The sequence below is a fragment of the Mercenaria mercenaria genome, chromosome 10 (genome assembly GCF_021730395.1).
Source record: "Mercenaria mercenaria strain notata chromosome 10, MADL_Memer_1, whole genome shotgun sequence".
NCBI classification, from domain to species: Eukaryota; Metazoa; Mollusca; class Bivalvia; order Venerida; family Veneridae; genus Mercenaria; species Mercenaria mercenaria.
In genome coordinates this window covers 66,550,926-66,568,645 of record NC_069370.1, presented here as the reverse complement: position 1 = coordinate 66,568,645, position 17,720 = coordinate 66,550,926, and the positions used below count along the sequence as shown (strand labels likewise).

General features: G+C 35.0%; 1 protein-coding gene across 8 annotated transcripts in view; it reads right to left on the bottom strand.

Moving 5' to 3' along the window:
- Positions 1–17,720, bottom strand: part of LOC123561373 (uncharacterized) — a 115,940-nt gene that overhangs the window by 66,853 nt on the left and 31,367 nt on the right. For all 8 annotated transcript variants that reach the window (XM_053553253.1, XM_053553257.1, XM_053553256.1 and 5 more), the window contains exons 24-43: positions 17,520–17,660; positions 16,664–16,786; positions 15,767–15,979; positions 14,291–14,502; positions 13,928–13,975; positions 13,241–13,412; positions 12,858–13,011; positions 12,416–12,579; positions 11,468–11,644; positions 10,863–11,072; positions 10,212–10,347; positions 9,749–9,892; positions 8,699–8,850; positions 8,030–8,228; positions 7,224–7,474; positions 6,580–6,673; positions 5,895–6,068; positions 4,956–5,263; positions 4,558–4,701; positions 3,718–4,177 (exon numbers count right to left, since the gene is read on the bottom strand). In XM_053553253.1, the coding sequence (XP_053409228.1) occupies positions 3,718–4,177; positions 4,558–4,701; positions 4,956–5,263; positions 5,895–6,068; positions 6,580–6,673; positions 7,224–7,474; positions 8,030–8,228; positions 8,699–8,850; positions 9,749–9,892; positions 10,212–10,347; positions 10,863–11,072; positions 11,468–11,644; positions 12,416–12,579; positions 12,858–13,011; positions 13,241–13,412; positions 13,928–13,975; positions 14,291–14,502; positions 15,767–15,979; positions 16,664–16,786; positions 17,520–17,660 (3,676 nt within the window). The remainder of the gene's footprint in view (positions 1–3,717; positions 4,178–4,557; positions 4,702–4,955; positions 5,264–5,894; positions 6,069–6,579; positions 6,674–7,223; positions 7,475–8,029; positions 8,229–8,698; positions 8,851–9,748; positions 9,893–10,211; positions 10,348–10,862; positions 11,073–11,467; positions 11,645–12,415; positions 12,580–12,857; positions 13,012–13,240; positions 13,413–13,927; positions 13,976–14,290; positions 14,503–15,766; positions 15,980–16,663; positions 16,787–17,519; positions 17,661–17,720) is intronic.

Here is a 17,720-nt window from a genome sequence, read left to right as displayed (position 1 = left end):
ATATATCACTATAAATCTAATGTATACTCTTCAGCATTGAAAAAGTATCATAAAGATATAACACTTAACAAGCAAATTCGATGAATTGGAATCCCCCGCCGAAAGGGTCAGAGTTGAGGAACGGCAAAAAAATATATCCAGCAAAAAGTTAAGAATGTTACCAAGAAGCAAATAAGGACTTCGGACACTATCATATGCTTCTAGCTTACATTTTGAAGGCAAAATTCCCATTAAGTATTTAAACAATACCCCAGTCGTTTCGAGTCAATGATAAACCAATTTATTTTATGTTTTTCGGTGGTTTATCGAAATATAACGGTGAATTATATCCTGATAAACTCACTGGCCACTCAGTGAAAATTATCAAATCTGATACCCGGATTAACGTCAAAAAGTTTACCGAGCGTACTGAAAGCCGGAAACAATATGACGATGACGTCGTTAAAATGACGTCATCTTTGCGATGCTTCCTGATAAAATTTCCCGCAAATTTCGACATTTTATTGAAATAAACACAACAAAAGTAGAGTTTTAGACATAAAATAAACAGAAAAATTGTTGGTATCGATGTAATATCACGGTAATTTCACTCGTGAACACCAAAAGTTGTTATTTTCACTCGTGGCTGCGCCACTCGTGAAAATATCACTTTTGGTGCCCACTCGGTGAAATTATAATGTGATATTACACCGAAACCAACAATTATCCTCTATGTATTAGTTAATTTATTACAGCAGAAACTGGTTTGTACCTGTTCCTATCAAGATGTTTTTCTTATTTTATCTAGGCCAGGGTATTTTTTCTTGAAAAAATAAAATGTTTAATTTCCGTAAAAATATACTGTCATCACTTTACGGAAGTTTTAAATATATGAATTCCAGTCGAATAAAGTGACAAAATCATTTTATTTAAGGAAAAAATAACATTTTAAGATTAAAATCCTACAAATAAATAAAAAATAGAACAATATTTTTGCAAACAACCTGTACTTGATTTATCTATACACTGTTCGTAATGTAAAGTTATTGATGCATTTCATGTGTGAATAGGTATACATGTATAAGTGACCGGTCAGTTTTATTACAGTGGTTCAGGTAGTTATTTAAGTACATGTACATGTCTGTATAGTTCTGTTATAAGTGATGGCAGATAGTTGTGTGCTGCATAACATTAATACTAAGAAAAGGCAGTCATCTGATCAAGGCCGCAGGGTTGGTTCTTGTTTGGGATAAGTACCAGTGGCACAGATAACATTTGAGCCGCGCCATAAGAAAACCAACAGATAGCATATATAAATATGGCTAGACGCGAAAACGAACTGAAAGGTCCAGTCGAGTTTCAGATGGATTTTTATGCAGCGACCTGGATACATTTTTATTACATGTTTAAGCCAAATGAGCCATGCCATGAGAAAACCAACATAGTGCAATTGCGACCAGCATGGATCCAGACCAGCCTGCGCATCTGCGCAGACTAGTCAGGATCCATGCTGTTCGCTAACGGTTGGTCTAATTCAGATAGGCTTTGAAAGCGAACAGCATGGATCTTGACCAGACTGCGCAAATGCGCAGGCTAGTCTGGACCATGCTAGTCGCAAAACCACTATGTTGGTTTTCTCATGGCATGGCTCATTTGGCTTAACATGTAATAAAAATGTATCCAGGTCGCTGCATAAAAAATCCACCTGAAACTCAACTGGATCTTTTAGTTCGTTTTCGCGTCTAGCCGTATTTATATATGCCATCTGCATTGAAAAGGGCTTGACACATCACTTTCGTGGCATCACACTGAATGTGAAACTGTCACTGATGTCCTGCCATGAAGCTACTGTTCTTGACCTATGCATCACAGGCATATCAATGCCAAGCGTTATTTCTGTTGAATAGACTATAGTCAGGATAAGATTAACTACTGTGCACATATTGCCTCTTCTTTTTTGGTGTTTAGGCCTAGTCCGCCGCAAAGAACAGTCTTCAATTCAGTTTTCACAGAAAGAAGAACATGAAGTGATGAATGAGTGTGACATTTAGTATGTGTGTAAAAAAATAAATATAAACGCACAGAAGAAGATGAAAAAATAAAGAAATGAAAAAATATATAAGAAATACAAAAAATAGATAAAACAAAATGGAAAACAAATTACATCCTCACCGCTAGTGGCGTGTGCGTCGCGAGGGGGTGGGGCATGCAGAAGATTACCTGATGTGTTGCAAGTATGTTAAAGCACATATTTGTCAATCTACTGTAACAAACAACCAGGTTAAGCCAATGAAACTTTAACCCAATGAATAATAATGAATTCACAATATTTGCTTCTTTCACTACTTTACATGTATAACATGCCTATGGGTAACCTTTCAAACATTTGTATAGTATTTGAGTTACAAACGGATGTAAAAATATGTGACTATCAATTGTTTAAAAATGAATATAAAAAGTATTGGTTACTTTACATTTGGGAACAGCCTGTAGTTATATTTTTTGTTTAAAAGTACTGTTCCACCCCTTGCATCAACACAATAGTCACAGAAAATGTGTATAATTAATATCTACATATGCTGGCCAAATATGGTTTTGATGCAAGGGTGGGAACAATGTTGTATAAAGCAAAACACTTTTTATATCTATATTTATATATATATTTAGGGTACGTAATTCTATTTAGAACAAAAATCACTGTTCTATGAAACAAATATTGAAACTTTGACTTTAAGAAATAATCTCAAATATGTATTTTGATGGCATATGTAATTAAATACTTATTTCTTAGTAGTTTATTTTTCACTCTTGGAGTAGGCAAATTCATAAAGAAAGTGTCCGAAGTCCTTTCATTAGTCAAAATCAAATTAAAAGGAAATGAATGGTTTGTTTGGGTGGGGGTGGGGTGAGGATACAACAGTTTACATGTTGATTATAAATATTGATAGAAAACGAAAAATGAAAAAAAAAAAAAAAAAAAAAAAGAAAAATTGGTGGGGGGGGGGGGTGTGAGGGGGGTGACCAAGGTAAGGTGGTGACCAGGTGTACACAACATCACATGTTTATAATAAATGTTCATGGAAAAGAATGAAAGAAGTTTAATGAAATTCTCCCAATTGGTTGGTTTGTTATGTACAGATCTGTGGATTTTTAAACAATTAAAGGGCAATAACTATATGGAAAATTGACCAACCGAAAAAAAACTTGAAGGGCATCGTCGCAGTATCTTGGTTCATGTCTATTTCAAGTTTGATGAAATTCTACCTGCTAGTTACTGAGAAATGGCTGCAGACGGACAGTTTTCATTAAATCAAGGGCAATAACTCTGAGGGTAATTGACCTATCAAAAAAAAAACTTGATGGGCATCAGCGCAGTATCTTGGTTCATGTCTATTTCAAGTTTGATGAAATTCTACCTGCTAGTTACTGAGAAATGGCTGCAGACGGATTTTTTTTATTAAATCAAGGGCAATAACTCTGAGGGAAATTGACCAATCAAAAAAAAAACTTGACAGGCATCATCGCAGTATATTGGTTAATGTTTGTTTCAAGTTTCATGAAATTCTACCAAGTAGTTACTGAGAAATGGCTGCGGACGGACGGACGGATGGACGGACGGACGGACAGACGGACTGACGGACGGACAACGCCATTTCAATACCCACCTACCGATTTCATCGGCGGGGGATAACAAATGTTGAATTTCATCAAATTTAGATAGAAGTGTATTGCTCTTACCTTGACTAAACAACATCACTTCAAGACAAAGTCTAAGGTCTGGTCTTGATACTGAAACTGTTCTAAACTGTCTCATCACATGGTCTGGCAATGATGCCGTTACAGATGGGAAAATGAGCAATTTGTCCGGATTTGTTGCCGTCACCGGCACACTGCTGTCAATAAGAGCAAAACAAGCCCCTGTGGGGCTCAACTGAATATCGTCTGATTGTAAATGTACAGCAGCTTTTCCTGCCCTAAGAGCTTCAAACACAGTGGAGATAAGCTGTGCAAACACACTTAGCACAGATGGCAGTAGTGAGTTGAGGTTATTGAATGATATCCAGCAGCCAGTGGAAGCCATTCCCCTGAAAATGTCCTGTAGGCCACAGTAATCAACACTCTTGGTACAGTTGAATTTGTACATAGCATGTCCGAAACTGTGACTCAGTTCATGCACTAATTCATACTTTCCACTGTCCTGTAAAAACATATGCAGAAATATGGTGTTCAACAGGCTTTCAAGAGAATGATTGACAAAAAATAATTAATATTTGCAAGATGTCAAGGTCAATTTAGGTTTTCCTTCTTCCTAACTATTTTACTTAATATTTAGAAAAAGGACACAAGAACTTAATTCTGCATTCATCTGCAGTTAATGTAAATGAGAAATGAAAATATGGCTTTCTGTACCAACTGGAGGCTGCGGCACATTGCATACTGAGAATATCAAAATCAAACAGAAAATGCCAAACATCATTACCAGTAATAACTATATCAGCTAGAACCAGAAGATGTTTCTCTGCTGTTTGATCCATGTTTTATATAACAAAGTTTTTTCTCAAAACAAAAATGACTTACAATTGGTCCAACACACAATGTTCCCATATAGGCATTGATAGACTGAGTCATAGCTACGAAGCACCTCTCTGTCTGTGGTGTGATCACTTCACGCGCACTGGAACCTATATACTCAAACCCATACTCCATCTCAACATCTAAGCACTGAAATATACATCACAACCACATAAATCTTCGTACTACATACATGTCCAGTAAATATGAAATAACAGATCATGTAAAGATCTTGTAATTAATTCCATGAAAGAGAAAACTTGTGATGGTGTTTCAGGTGTACAGGGCGTACATATGATTAAAGACATACAACTGTATAATAAAAACAATCCCAATGATATTTAAACACTGAAATTTACTTTGACACATAAAAGTAAACGTTGGTAACATTGTTTTTTCTTTACCTTCACACTGACACCTCTGTTCTCCTTTGCAAATCTATATTGAAGTTGTGACTTCCAGTCCAAACTCTGTAATGGTGACACACTTTCCATCACCAACAACCCCTCAACAAGGTCTCTGAGGTGTGCCAGCAGGGATAATAAACAACTAAGTTTATGTATCTGACTTGGAAACAACATCAGTTTCACTTCTGTTGGTTCCAGTTTCTCCTCAACTTCTTCCTTTTCTTCCTCTTTTTTCATTGGAGGAAGTGACATGGCAGCTAGATTCATTGTATCAATTGGTTCCATTGTTGTAGGCTCAACCAGAGCTATATATATAAATACAATATGCATGTGTTTTTATCTATTTAAAATTTTGAACCAGAGCAATATTTGAGATGAGACTTTTTTTTATTGAAAATGCAGCAAATCACAAATAAAATCAGTATGACTGATTAACAAAAATAACATGGCATGAATCTTCCTTTTCTATGATACTGTGTAATGTGTATTTTATCTTCACTGTTTTTCCATTTTTAAATTGGATTTGTAAATTAATGGCCTCAAATAAAATTAAAGCGTTTTCTTATCTTTTCTTCTTTTCTCCATGAACTTGTATAGAAATAAAAAGTCATATAAAACCAGTTATCTCTTTTTACCCCTACACTGTAAATGTTCACAACAACTATAACATCTGTTATATTGTATTTGTCTGATAAATTTTTTCATTGAGTTTGATACTCCTTTACAAAAATTTTGCAAAAACAAACAAGGTCAAACGTGTAAATTTATATGGGAAAATCATCTCTATTCACTGTGAAAATTATGTTGTAGATAAGGTGTTTAATTTATTCAATTAGCCTTTACCATTTAGATGAAACATAACAAAGCAATATTAATGTTCCCTGACATGACTTTTTAAACTAGAATGATTAAATGTAAAACTTGTCACGTTCTTACATTGTTCATCTCCTTCTTCAGGTATAGGTGAGTGGGTTGTGTCTAATCCTGCTATATCAAACATAGAACCTTTCCTCGAGGCACCGAGTGAAGGTGCATTGCTACTCCTAACCCCCGTACCTCCAGCCAGAGAGTTTGTGTCATCTAAAATATCTGTTTCTCCATCTTTATGTCCTACATTTGATAAAAAAAAAAACCTTTCACTTTTCAGCTCATTCATGATGAATTTATACAGATTTTACAAATCTTTAGTTAGGGCTCTCAATGTCAAATGTGCTAACATATAATCTCTACTAGTTCAAGAATAAGTCGACATTATGACGTTTTTGTCAGTAATTTCTATACATAATTGTGATCACTAAACCTAAACCTAAACAGTGTTCCTGCATTTCACATCAGTACTACACTGTTCTCTGACAGTAACTGACAACTTCCCCTCATCTATTGCAAGTGGAGGGTAGCTGACATAAGACATACTGCTTTCTGGCAAAGATCATTTGTATTACCTGTGAAGGGTGTCAACCACTCAACCCTGAGATCCTTGGCTCAAGCCCCATTGGGGTTATAACCACACTTCATATGAAAAGAGTACTGGACTTAGTACTGATTCAAATAAGCTTTCATCTTAAGTTAAACTAAATTAGTATCAACCAAATGGATATACTGATATAAAAACGTGTCTAACCTTTATGTTTATGTTTCTTTTCTTTCTCGCCTTCAATACCTTTCAGTAAGACAGTAGTACCTACTATACTCTCATTGATCTTCTGTAACATATCCTGTAATACACCATCAACATCATACTTACATGTTACTTCATAAACAGGCTAAGATCCCATATTGAATTTTAAAGTAGTTCCCTGTATTCCTTTATAATTCTTTTTGTAATTCGGACCAAAATCTGTAAATAGCTTAATTGTTTTTGATAAAAATAAGACAAGCTTCATTTCAAAGCAAGGAACTTTGACTGAATCAAGTTATAAGCCAATTTAACGTAACTCTACTATTTTTTGATTCTGACAAGTAATAAAAATTGCTACAACACAACTCAACTTTCTTAAATGTGGAAGAAGAATTTTCTTCATTCAACTTACCACTAAAATCATTGACTGTTGGGCAGAATACAGTAAATGTAGATTCTTGCAAAACAATTTGTCCAAACTTTCAATTTAAAAATTCAAAACCTCAACTATTGTTCAAATTAGTTTGCTGATGTACTTTTTAAAACTTACATTTAAATCATCAAACCTTATTTATAATTTCAGTGAAGACAAAGCATTTGTCCCAAAACTGATCTTTCAAATAGATTTTGAAAGTTTTAAACCTAACCTTTAATGCATCGTCTTTTCCTTCCTCCATCTGTACTAGTGCTGCTTCTATCTGTTCAGTCATTTGTACTTGTGTAGCCAAGTAGACGATTTCAGTGACATGATCTAAAGTCCAGGAACGTTTTGGGTCCTCTAAGCCATCCTCAAAAATCTGTTCTGTGACAGAAGGTGGTCGACTAGGGGGTTTCTGGTTACCCTTGCTGTCTATACTACCTCCAGCCCGACTGCTTGTGCGACTTCCTGCCTTCTCACCTACAGGTATAACATTTCATTACTTGAAGTAAAACCATACAATATATACCTGTATCCATCCATTAAGCCTATATTAAATCAATTGATATTTAATTTTCACAGAAGTAACAGGTTTATTACACATTTAATGGTTCTTCTATTATAGTCAAGTCTAGGTTATTCATTTCACAACAGTTTTAAGAGCTAGACAAGAAATGTGTCCACTTTACAATGGTGCCCCCATGAAGAATGATTGCATTTATGGTACATATTGAAAATAATATGTACCATGACGCTAAAAATTATGTATGAATGGGCATGGGCAAATCTATAATTCCCCAATTCCAATTCTGAGAGGAAAGGATAAGAACACTTTAATTAGACCAGTTATGGTATAAATGGCAGTTCACAAATTAATACATCCTACTGAAACTAAGATATTTATTCTAAAATGAAAATATTTATGGGATGACTGGGGTTGGAAGAATTAAGCCTCATTACATATTATAATCTAGTCAAAATGAACTATATACAGAAAATCTATCCTAGGTATTTATAAATGTTGCACAAAACTACCTTTATTTGTTTTAGAAGCTGACTTAGATTCTTGAGCTGGGACAGTCACCCTTCTAGAGCCTGCACTTCTGATCTGGCGTGTTTTGATTGGAGCTTTCTCTATACCTAAAGCGGTTGCTAACTGGAATTGCAGAGCATTTTTGACACCCTGCAGGAAACTGCTGAGCCAAGTCTCGATCTGTCCTTCACATGTGACAGGCTGAAATGGTTAGACAGTAAGTTCTTAGTAACATTGTTACAGCATTTACTTTCAATACATTAGCCAACTTCATAAATCATATCTATATAGACTCACAATCAAATCCTGTCTGCTTTCATTCTATGCTTCCAATGGATCTTCATACCGATCTATTTATGTTCCATAACAATTGTCATACTATGTGCTGTGTGCAACTCTAATAGTTCCCCATTCTTTGACTCAGAGCTGTTATTTTTTCCAGTCTTTTGGAACCATAGAGTCCATTCAATTTTACTTTATGGTAGAGTTTTTCTTAAGCCTCAATTAGAGGCCTAAGAATTGTTGCAAATGTCATTACATCTCATGAACAGACTAAATACACTCAAGTCTTGCTATCCTTTCATCTGGTTGCATTGCATACTCTACAATAAGTTACCATGCAGTACTCATATAGTAAAATAATATATAATGTAAATTGTGCTATCACATACCTGTTGGAAATGGAGTTTCTCTCCAAGGGCACTCTGCACTCCAGTGATCATGAAATTATATTTGTCATTATCATCTGTCTCTTCATAGACCAGGCTCCCAATATTCTCAAATAACTTACTGATGTATAGGTTAACTTGGCCTAAATCATAACCTGAAAATTTTGTAATCAATGTACATTAATCTTATCTTTTTTATTAGAACTGTTTTACATATTCTTATCTACTATAACACAGTCCCATTACCATATGTGTAATGGCATAAATAATACTTCATGAACTCATCTGCCAGGTTTATCTGTCTGAAAGTATAAGGACTTGCTTTATAAGTACAAGCAGTATATACTGTGACATAAAAGTTTGTCTGTTTTGTCTGGGTTAAATTCACAGCAACAGTATTTCAGTCAAATGAAGAGATTCCAGCCTTTTTTTTATTGCTGGAGAATGGCCCTTAGGGATTCTACCAACATTGTTTAAGGCATGGGTGGGCACCTGAATAGAATCACAGAATTTCTGTAAGTTAGCAGGACTGCTCCCTTTCATGACAGAATTCTACAGGTTTCAAGCCAACAGTGATGAGGGGCAAAAGCTTATTCTAGATAAAAAAATAACAGAAAATATGTAAATTCAGATGCTTGCATGAGACAACAAATTCACATTTTTTAGAAAAATTACTAGTAGTTCCCATGGTAGATTATTCACAACGAAGGACCAACATGTGAGATATGACCATTTGTAATGATGCTTAAAGAGATATTTGATTTCATCACAAAAATAACTAAGTTGAATAAGTTGAAATAGGGGCATAACTTTGTGAAATAGCAGCAAAACAGAGTTATCTGACCTAAGCAATACATGTCATATCATCACAGTGAAGAAATGTGTTGTTACTTTTGTTTTAGTTGTTACTTAAAATACCCACTTTCATACAAAATCGTAACAAAAATGGGACACTAACAATGACAAATAGGTGAGTGCAATAGCTCTCCTTATTCCTTGAATAGTCAAGCTAAAAACAAAAGTATCTATTTTGCATAAGAAAACTGATATTACCATTACAGACAATGTGTAGAACATCCTCCATAGACAGGAAGTAGAAGCGTGGAAATATCTGTCTCCGTCTTTCTAGGTGGTTCAGCAGAGACTTTCTACAGTGTTCCAGACTGTGATTCATGTGCTCCAGTATTGTCAGGATATCTGTTGAAATACAAGAACATTTCACCTGTGGTATTAACTGTCAAGATACTTCACAACTAGCATTGATGAATTGAGTGAAATTTTCCAGAATTGCTAGAGTAGCAAGACATTCATCTCTAGATTTCAACTATTTAATACGTACAAAGAAATCTAAGCCATTTTCATATAAAATATATGGAAGGTAGAACAATGTGTGTCAAGTTCATCACAAATTCTACAAACAGACATCAGAAACTTATTTCACATCAGCTATACAGTAGAAAGGAACACACTAAGGCAACACAAAGTTAGCTAAATATATGTATAAATATGGACTTACTTTTTCTTGAGCAGCATTGCAGGACGTTGGGATTTTTCTCTGTTGCCCTCATTAGCAGTCGGAAATCTCTGTTAGCAATGGCAAATCTGTTAGCATCATGTGGTAGTGCTGTTCTTACATCTGCACTGGAATATACCTACAACAAAAAGAAATAAATATAAAACTTTACTTGAATGTAAATTTATAACCCAGTAAAAAAACTACTGCTCTTGTGAACAGAAACATGGACAAGACCCCACCTCCATCCCCACTCTTGCTAAAATTTGTGCATGGTGGACAAATTCCTCTTTCATATTTTTGGTAAAATCACATTCTAATTTTGATCTACTTTCTTTTGTACAAGATTCTTAAAATGTTACTTCATTTGCATTGTGGGAGAAGAGAGCCAGGCATTTATATAGCGCTAAATTTCATTTCTAGATAAAACTGACTGCTTGTATCACTAGTTTTCATGTAAATTTTCAGTTTACACACTAAAACCTTCCTATTTAAAATTTCAATAAATTCATTTGAGACATTTTGGATATTGGTGTCTGCTAAAGGAGATTAAGCACTGTCTTGTGTTTAAAGAATCAAATTTCTAGAAAAGGTTTCAAAATGGTTGAAATTCAAGATCCCCACCAAATATACCAAAGTATATACTATACAAACCTCTTCTAGTTCCACCCATTTTTCCTGCACTTCTAACCATGTAGACAGTACAGCTTCTATTGTCTGCAATCGTTTCTGCCACTTGACAACCTCATCAAGGAAAGATCCAGCAGCACTGTTGCTCTGCATGGCCTGCAAGGTCACCTGATGACCTTCGAGCTCCTCAAAAATTGGGTCAGTGTTTGCCAGCAGAACATGATGGCCTGTGTCCTATGATCATACATGACTGATAGTTAAATACTGCACAATGGGTTATGTATATTGACTTTCTTTTACATTTTGTCTTTCAAAACTGAATGTTTAGCATTTACTAACTATGTGATTAGAGCTACCTAATAATAACAGGCCTAACTATGTGATTAGAGCCATCTGATAATAACAGGTCTTGCATATTATATAAAGGAAAGTGCTTTTTAGCTTACATTATCAAGTGGGTCCCTAATAAAGTCAAATTATATACCAAGTTAGTTTTGTTTCTGCAACAAAAGAAACTTTTACTCCAAAACAGAGCAGAAACAATGTAAAAACAAAATCTACTTTCAATACTTTCAATGTAATATTTCCTTATTATCATAAATGAACAGAAATTAAGTTACTTGACTTACATCAGCTAGGTTTAGTAGAGATGCTGGCAGTGAGGCTATGCTACTACGTTTGTTTTTGCTGTGAGAACTCTGGTTCGATACTCTGCTTGTTGTTCTCACTTGGCTGCGACTGGGACCTGGTTTGTGGGGCTGATTCTGGTCACCTGTCTCACTCTGGGAAATCTCACTCTGATTATCCTGTAAGTAAAATTTGAGCATTTAAAACAGTTGCCATATAATAATATGGCAGCTTCTCTGATGTCACAGACCATGTGATAATTTGATGCACTTCTTTTGAAACAAAACAAACAAAAAATTGAACTAAGAGTAATTTCTATATATCAAACTGATCATATATCAGATTTCAAAAAGACACATAAAATGAAACTGTAAAAAGTTCTGAAATACCTAAGAAGGTACATGACTGATCAGTATCTTCAACTTTCATTAAGAGAATCTTTAATGTTGTTGTTTGGTGTAATGTCACACAATACAAATATGGGTTATATGGTGACTTTACAGCTTTGATGGTGGAGGAAGATCCCAGGTGCCCCTCCATGCATTACTACATCAAGGGGAGGCACTTGGGTAGAACCACCGACCTTCAGGAAGCAAGAGTCTTTATTGTCCATTATATTTCTTCTTTGAGAGCTATAGTTCAGGCAGAAACTGGGTACAGTGAAACATTGCCTGCTCAAGCATGGATATTTTACATTCACATTAGATTGCTTGAAATCCTAGATAACTCAAGCATTTTACTAATCCCCTTGCACCTTGAGAAATCAGTGTTCCACTTTACATGTATATCTCCATTTTCAAAATGTTACTTACTGCAAGTTATTTATAAATCTACACTACTAGTAAATAAATTACTAAACTATTAAAAAAATAAATGTGTAACAGAACATTACATTACTTCATAAAAGTGTAACACAATCACTCATATAAAAAAAAGTCTCAATCGCTTACATGAACTGTCACATCTCCTGCCATTTCAGCACTCTTGCTGCGTATGTGAACCAGGAACTGAAATATTTTACTCAACCACACCTCCTCATATGTCTTCAGGGATTGTTCTATAGACAGATCCTTTACTGCTCTCTGCACTATTGCTCGGACATCATCAACATGTTCTGTGAAAAAGTTTTCATGTTAATCATGATATCTAAATTCACTGGATTTAACACATAAAATCACCACAGAAAAATCCTCCTTAACTCATTTTGATCAAAGCTTCATATTTTTTTCAATAACTCAATTTTAAAGTAATTAAGTTTAAAAATGGATAATAATCATGTTAAAAATTGCTATTTTTTAAATTATTGTAACTTTGCCATACATTTGCAATGTACATGTACTTGTAAATATGAATATTTTCAGTTTGAGATAGATCAGTAGTTTTCTAACTTACGCTGAAGTCCAAGACCAAGAAGATCTCCTAGTGTCATCCTCTTAAGTGAGTCGTTGTCTATAGAGATAGCTCCTCCTGTCACACGTACCAGCTGTTTCCAGTGTCTCGTTCTCATTGCAGGGTTACTGAGGTCGTCAATCAATGGTAGGCAAGCCTGGAAAAATAACACTCATAATATTGCAAAATGTGCAACCTCTTTGAAGCAAACACCACCGTATAAACAACAAGATGTTTGTTTGCTTGAGTATTTACTAAATATTTTATCTAACAAAGAAATTTGCTCTTCAAAGGTGTTGTTAAGGATGTAGAATACTGTAAATCTAAAACATGCACATGTCTAGCTGGATGTAAATGGTGAGAATTTACATCAAAATTTGATATACCTGTATATTAGTGATGGATTCATGAAGACCCATGTAAATATCCCATGTAAAGACATCCTCAGGCAGGGCTCGTACAATGTCCAACTGTTTATTTGTCTCATCACGCAGGAATTTTGTGTTCATCTTCTGCCATCGATGTCTCTTCCACTCACCTTGCTGTTCATCAATTACCCTAAAACCAACACAATAACATTCTTAGCCCCTTTTTGTAAGTATACGAACCAGTGGTAGATAAAAACCAATTATGTCATTATATCATTTAGACATAGTGACCTTGTGTAATTAAATTTCCCAGTAAGCATTAATCATCAGATTGTTGCTTGCCTATCATGCCACATGATGCTATGATACAATAAAATACTTTATTTTGATCAAGTTATAGGTTGTTTTCATGCACTTGCTCACTTACTTTTTATCAATGCTCAATATTAAAGAAAATCCTAATCATGTCTCTCTCATCCAGACAAGATTCCTGCAAGTAGATTTAAAACCTCTGGCAGAAGCCATTTTTCAAGACTTTAAACTTGTATCAAGCTAACTGTGAATGAACAGAAAAATCTTCACCACATGAAACCGCTTGTTCACAATAAAACTGAAATCAATTCAGACTGAAAGACTTAATCACACACATCATACTAAAAGACATAGGAATAAAGGTAGTCTGAGACAGTGAAAGTTTCATTTTACCTCTTTGTTTCCCACACTTGTTTCAAGTTGTTCAGTTCATGTCGGCATCTAGAATGAGATTAAATAGATAAAATCAAGTAGAGCCAGAGACAAACAAAGGTTACTTCTGATGACAGAATAAACATGGATCTTTGATAATATTAGTATGGAAAATTTATGTGTAAATCTTATACTTTTTTAAGATGAACTGTAGGAATAATTTTTGGATCTTAATCAGAAAGTTTATCTGTAAGACAAATCTAAAAGTACTGTTTTGTTTCTCAAGTGGGAAATGTATTTCCATTTATTGAAAATTCAAGATTAAGAAACTTTTTGTAGGTTTGTGCAAATCCTGATTCAGATACCTAGAAAACAGATACTTACGTCGGTAAGACATTGAAGTTGACAACAGAAGCTTCAAGAAGCTCCTGCAATTCTATCAAATCTTGAGCTTCATTCTCAAGAATGGTCAGCCTCTTAGAGAAGCTGTCTATAGAATCCCAGGCATCTCCGATTTCACATTCTCTATTGTATATGTCTGAGTTCTCTAACTCCTTGCTGAGAGAGTTCACCCGGCGACCAAACGCTTCAAGGTCCTGAAATAGAGAATGAAAAGTTGTCTGAATTAAACTGACAAAAAAAATCTGCTCTTTTTCAATTAAAAAAGACATAGAGAAAGAAATAAGAAGATATACTTGTCTGCATTTCCACGGGGAATGAGTCAATAATATTAAAATAAAAGGAACTGTGTTCGAAGCTTCCAGTTAGTGTTAATATGATTTAAACATTAAACAAGAGGCCCAAGTGGGTCTTACACATTCAGTTGACTGATTGCAAAGTAGGACTTGCAGTTAAACATCAAAGCTACTTCTACATGAATGTTATCTAAAGCCTCAATGGATACCACTTTAAGTTTTTCCTCAAATATTCATGCAAGTTTTATGAACATCTCTCCCATTAGCAGGTTCATGACAGGATGGTTAAAGTTTGTTTTTTTTCAGCCCTGGAGACCCCTATGAGTAGCAGACTGGATTCATTTGCACAACCTTGAGAAATGTTCATGCTAGCATGCTTCTCACCACTGTTTGTGATCATTGATTAAGCAGGTCACATGAGGTTATTTAAGAATCTTGCTATTTTTAGCCCAGGGAGCCAAGGGACCAAACACAAAAATGCACCAGACCAAGTATTCAGGACATTCTTTTCACCTTTAAAAGGTTGATGTGACTTTCAGGAAACACTACATGGCAGTGCCATTTCTGACCGTGGGAGCATAATTTCAACAAATTTAGCAGAGGACCACTGCATGCCAAATATATAAGCTAACAGCAATACAGTTTTTGATTATTTTCCTTATATAAACCTAAGTAAAACAAATGAATCCTGGAGCAAGGCCAATTTTTACCTCTATAGGACCACTATACAATTTTAAATTCCAAATATTTTAGCTCAGAGCATTATGGTTTTAGACAAGAAGATCTTAAAAGTTTTTCCTACAGAAGTCAATGTAAAATAAGCAAACCTAAAACCTAAGGACCAATTCTGACCCCAGTTTTTACTATCTTTAGCACAGCCATGTTGTTTAGTCAAGCAGAACCTTTTGAACAAATTTATTTGGGGAATAGCATCATACGGTTCATGAGAAGAAGTTGCCTGAAGCAAATTGCAGACAACAGTTGGACAGACAGACAAAAGGCATTCAGCACTCCTAAAACACCACTAGCACAACATCCTCAGAAAGGGAGATTCCTACTGTTTCAATACTGAACAGAAAAATTTCATAAGAATTTTACTTCACATTTAGCTAACATCTTATAGTAACAGATAAATCCCACTATCGTAGCTAAGTTCATAACAGACCTGAGTTATTCTGACCGACTCCTCCTGAATTCTTGGCCCAAGTCGTTGTTTTGCCAGTGACACTTTGGTTTTGAGATTATTCCACCTGCTGGGTGCAGCATTGAACAACTGCTGTGTTTTATCAGGCAATTTCTGACCATACTTCTTCAACAAGAGAACGGTTCTGTGCATGGCAGCAAACTTTCCATCCATCTCTGACTGCTGAGCAGATACCTGAACAAATATGATAAACATGATATTGACTTCTCTTAATGGTATACTAACATAGAAGACAGATAGTACCTAAAATAGATTTTTGGTTCAATTATCTGGTTCAATTATCTGAAAGAAGTCACTCTGGCGACATGATTCTTTGAAGAACACTCACTTTTAAGAGATACAATTATAATATTATCATTTTCCTTACAGAATTCTAAAACAAAATTAATGTGAATTAGTTACATTACAACCTCTGATAAGAATTAACATTATCCATGTTTTATAGATTAACATTGGATTCTGTAATCAAAAAAAGGCTCCCTAACAAAAGTTACAACCAACAACAATTATTTTGCTGTACGCTTTAAGTCACAACAACATTAAGTTGACCCATATAGTGTCTCCCTGCTTAACAGTGGATGTCCTAAGAAGCCAATCTGGGCATTATTCTAGGCACACCCTGGACAGAACCACCAAGTGATCTTCTGTTATCCAGATTCAAGAGGGGTTTGAACTCATAGTTGTTTGGGGTAAGTAATGTGTAGGGCAAGTCATTACTGAAGTCATGTACCTGAACCATTCAGTCAAGAAATCCCAATTACCAACATTGACATCTGGTGTACCTTCAGTTACTATAAAATAACTGTTGTATCAAAAAAAATCATTTAGCACATTTGCATGAACAAAGTAGGAAATTACCTCATTGAATAGTCTCATCATTTTCATGAATGAAGCAGTGTCTCTCTCTTCCCCTGTGATACTTTCTATCTCTGGTTCTATACGCTTCAAAAAATCATCTAACTTTTCCAACATATGAGTGACCTAAAACAGGACCAAATTGCATATATATAAAATATATACATGTATTCTATTCATTTATTTATTTTGTTGGGTTTAACGTCGCACCAACACAGTTATAGGTCATATGGCGACTTTCCAGCTTTGATGGTGGAGGGAGACCCGAGGTGCCCCTCCGTGCATTATATCATCTCAAGCGGGCACCTGGGTAGAACCACCGACCTTCAGTAAGCTAGCTGGATGGCTTCCTCACGTGAAGAATTCAACGCCCCGAGTGAGGCTTGAACCCACATCGTTTAGGGGCAAGTGATTTGAAGTCTTAACCACTTGGCCACGGAGGCCCCTTGTATTCTATTCAAAAACAAGGAATATCTAAAGTAAACATGCTGTTTAATTTAGTAAAATATCTACTGTTTGCAAGTGAAAAAGATAAAATGCTAAAATTATGGAATCATTCCATGCTAAGGTACAATAAACCTTGTGTTAAAGTTGTTGCAGCCTTTACATAAAATAGTGTTTTTGTGGATTTTTTTTTTCATTTTTTTATTTTAAGTAGGCTATAGAGTGAAAACATGTAATACTATGGTGTGGGATGTTTTCAGAAATTGCAGTACTTGTTATTACAATAAATCTAAATGGACTCCAATACTTCTTCCCTTGACTGAAATATGTACTGTCTTGAAAAAGGAAAAACCTTAACTGAGGAATTAGTTCTCACAAACCTGTATATTACATACAACATAAAACAAATATTTACCTGATCTGAGAGGTATTTTGTGAAGGTCCACATCCATTTAGCAGCATAGGTTGTAAGCACCTGTTTTATAGGCTGCAGGTCAACTCTCAGCCAGCCGATGTTGTGGAAATCTTCTAAACTCTGTATCTCATCTCTTGCTGTCTGTAAACATATTTTTCTGATTTTTTAATTCAAAATCTAAGAATTTCTTTTTTTAATATA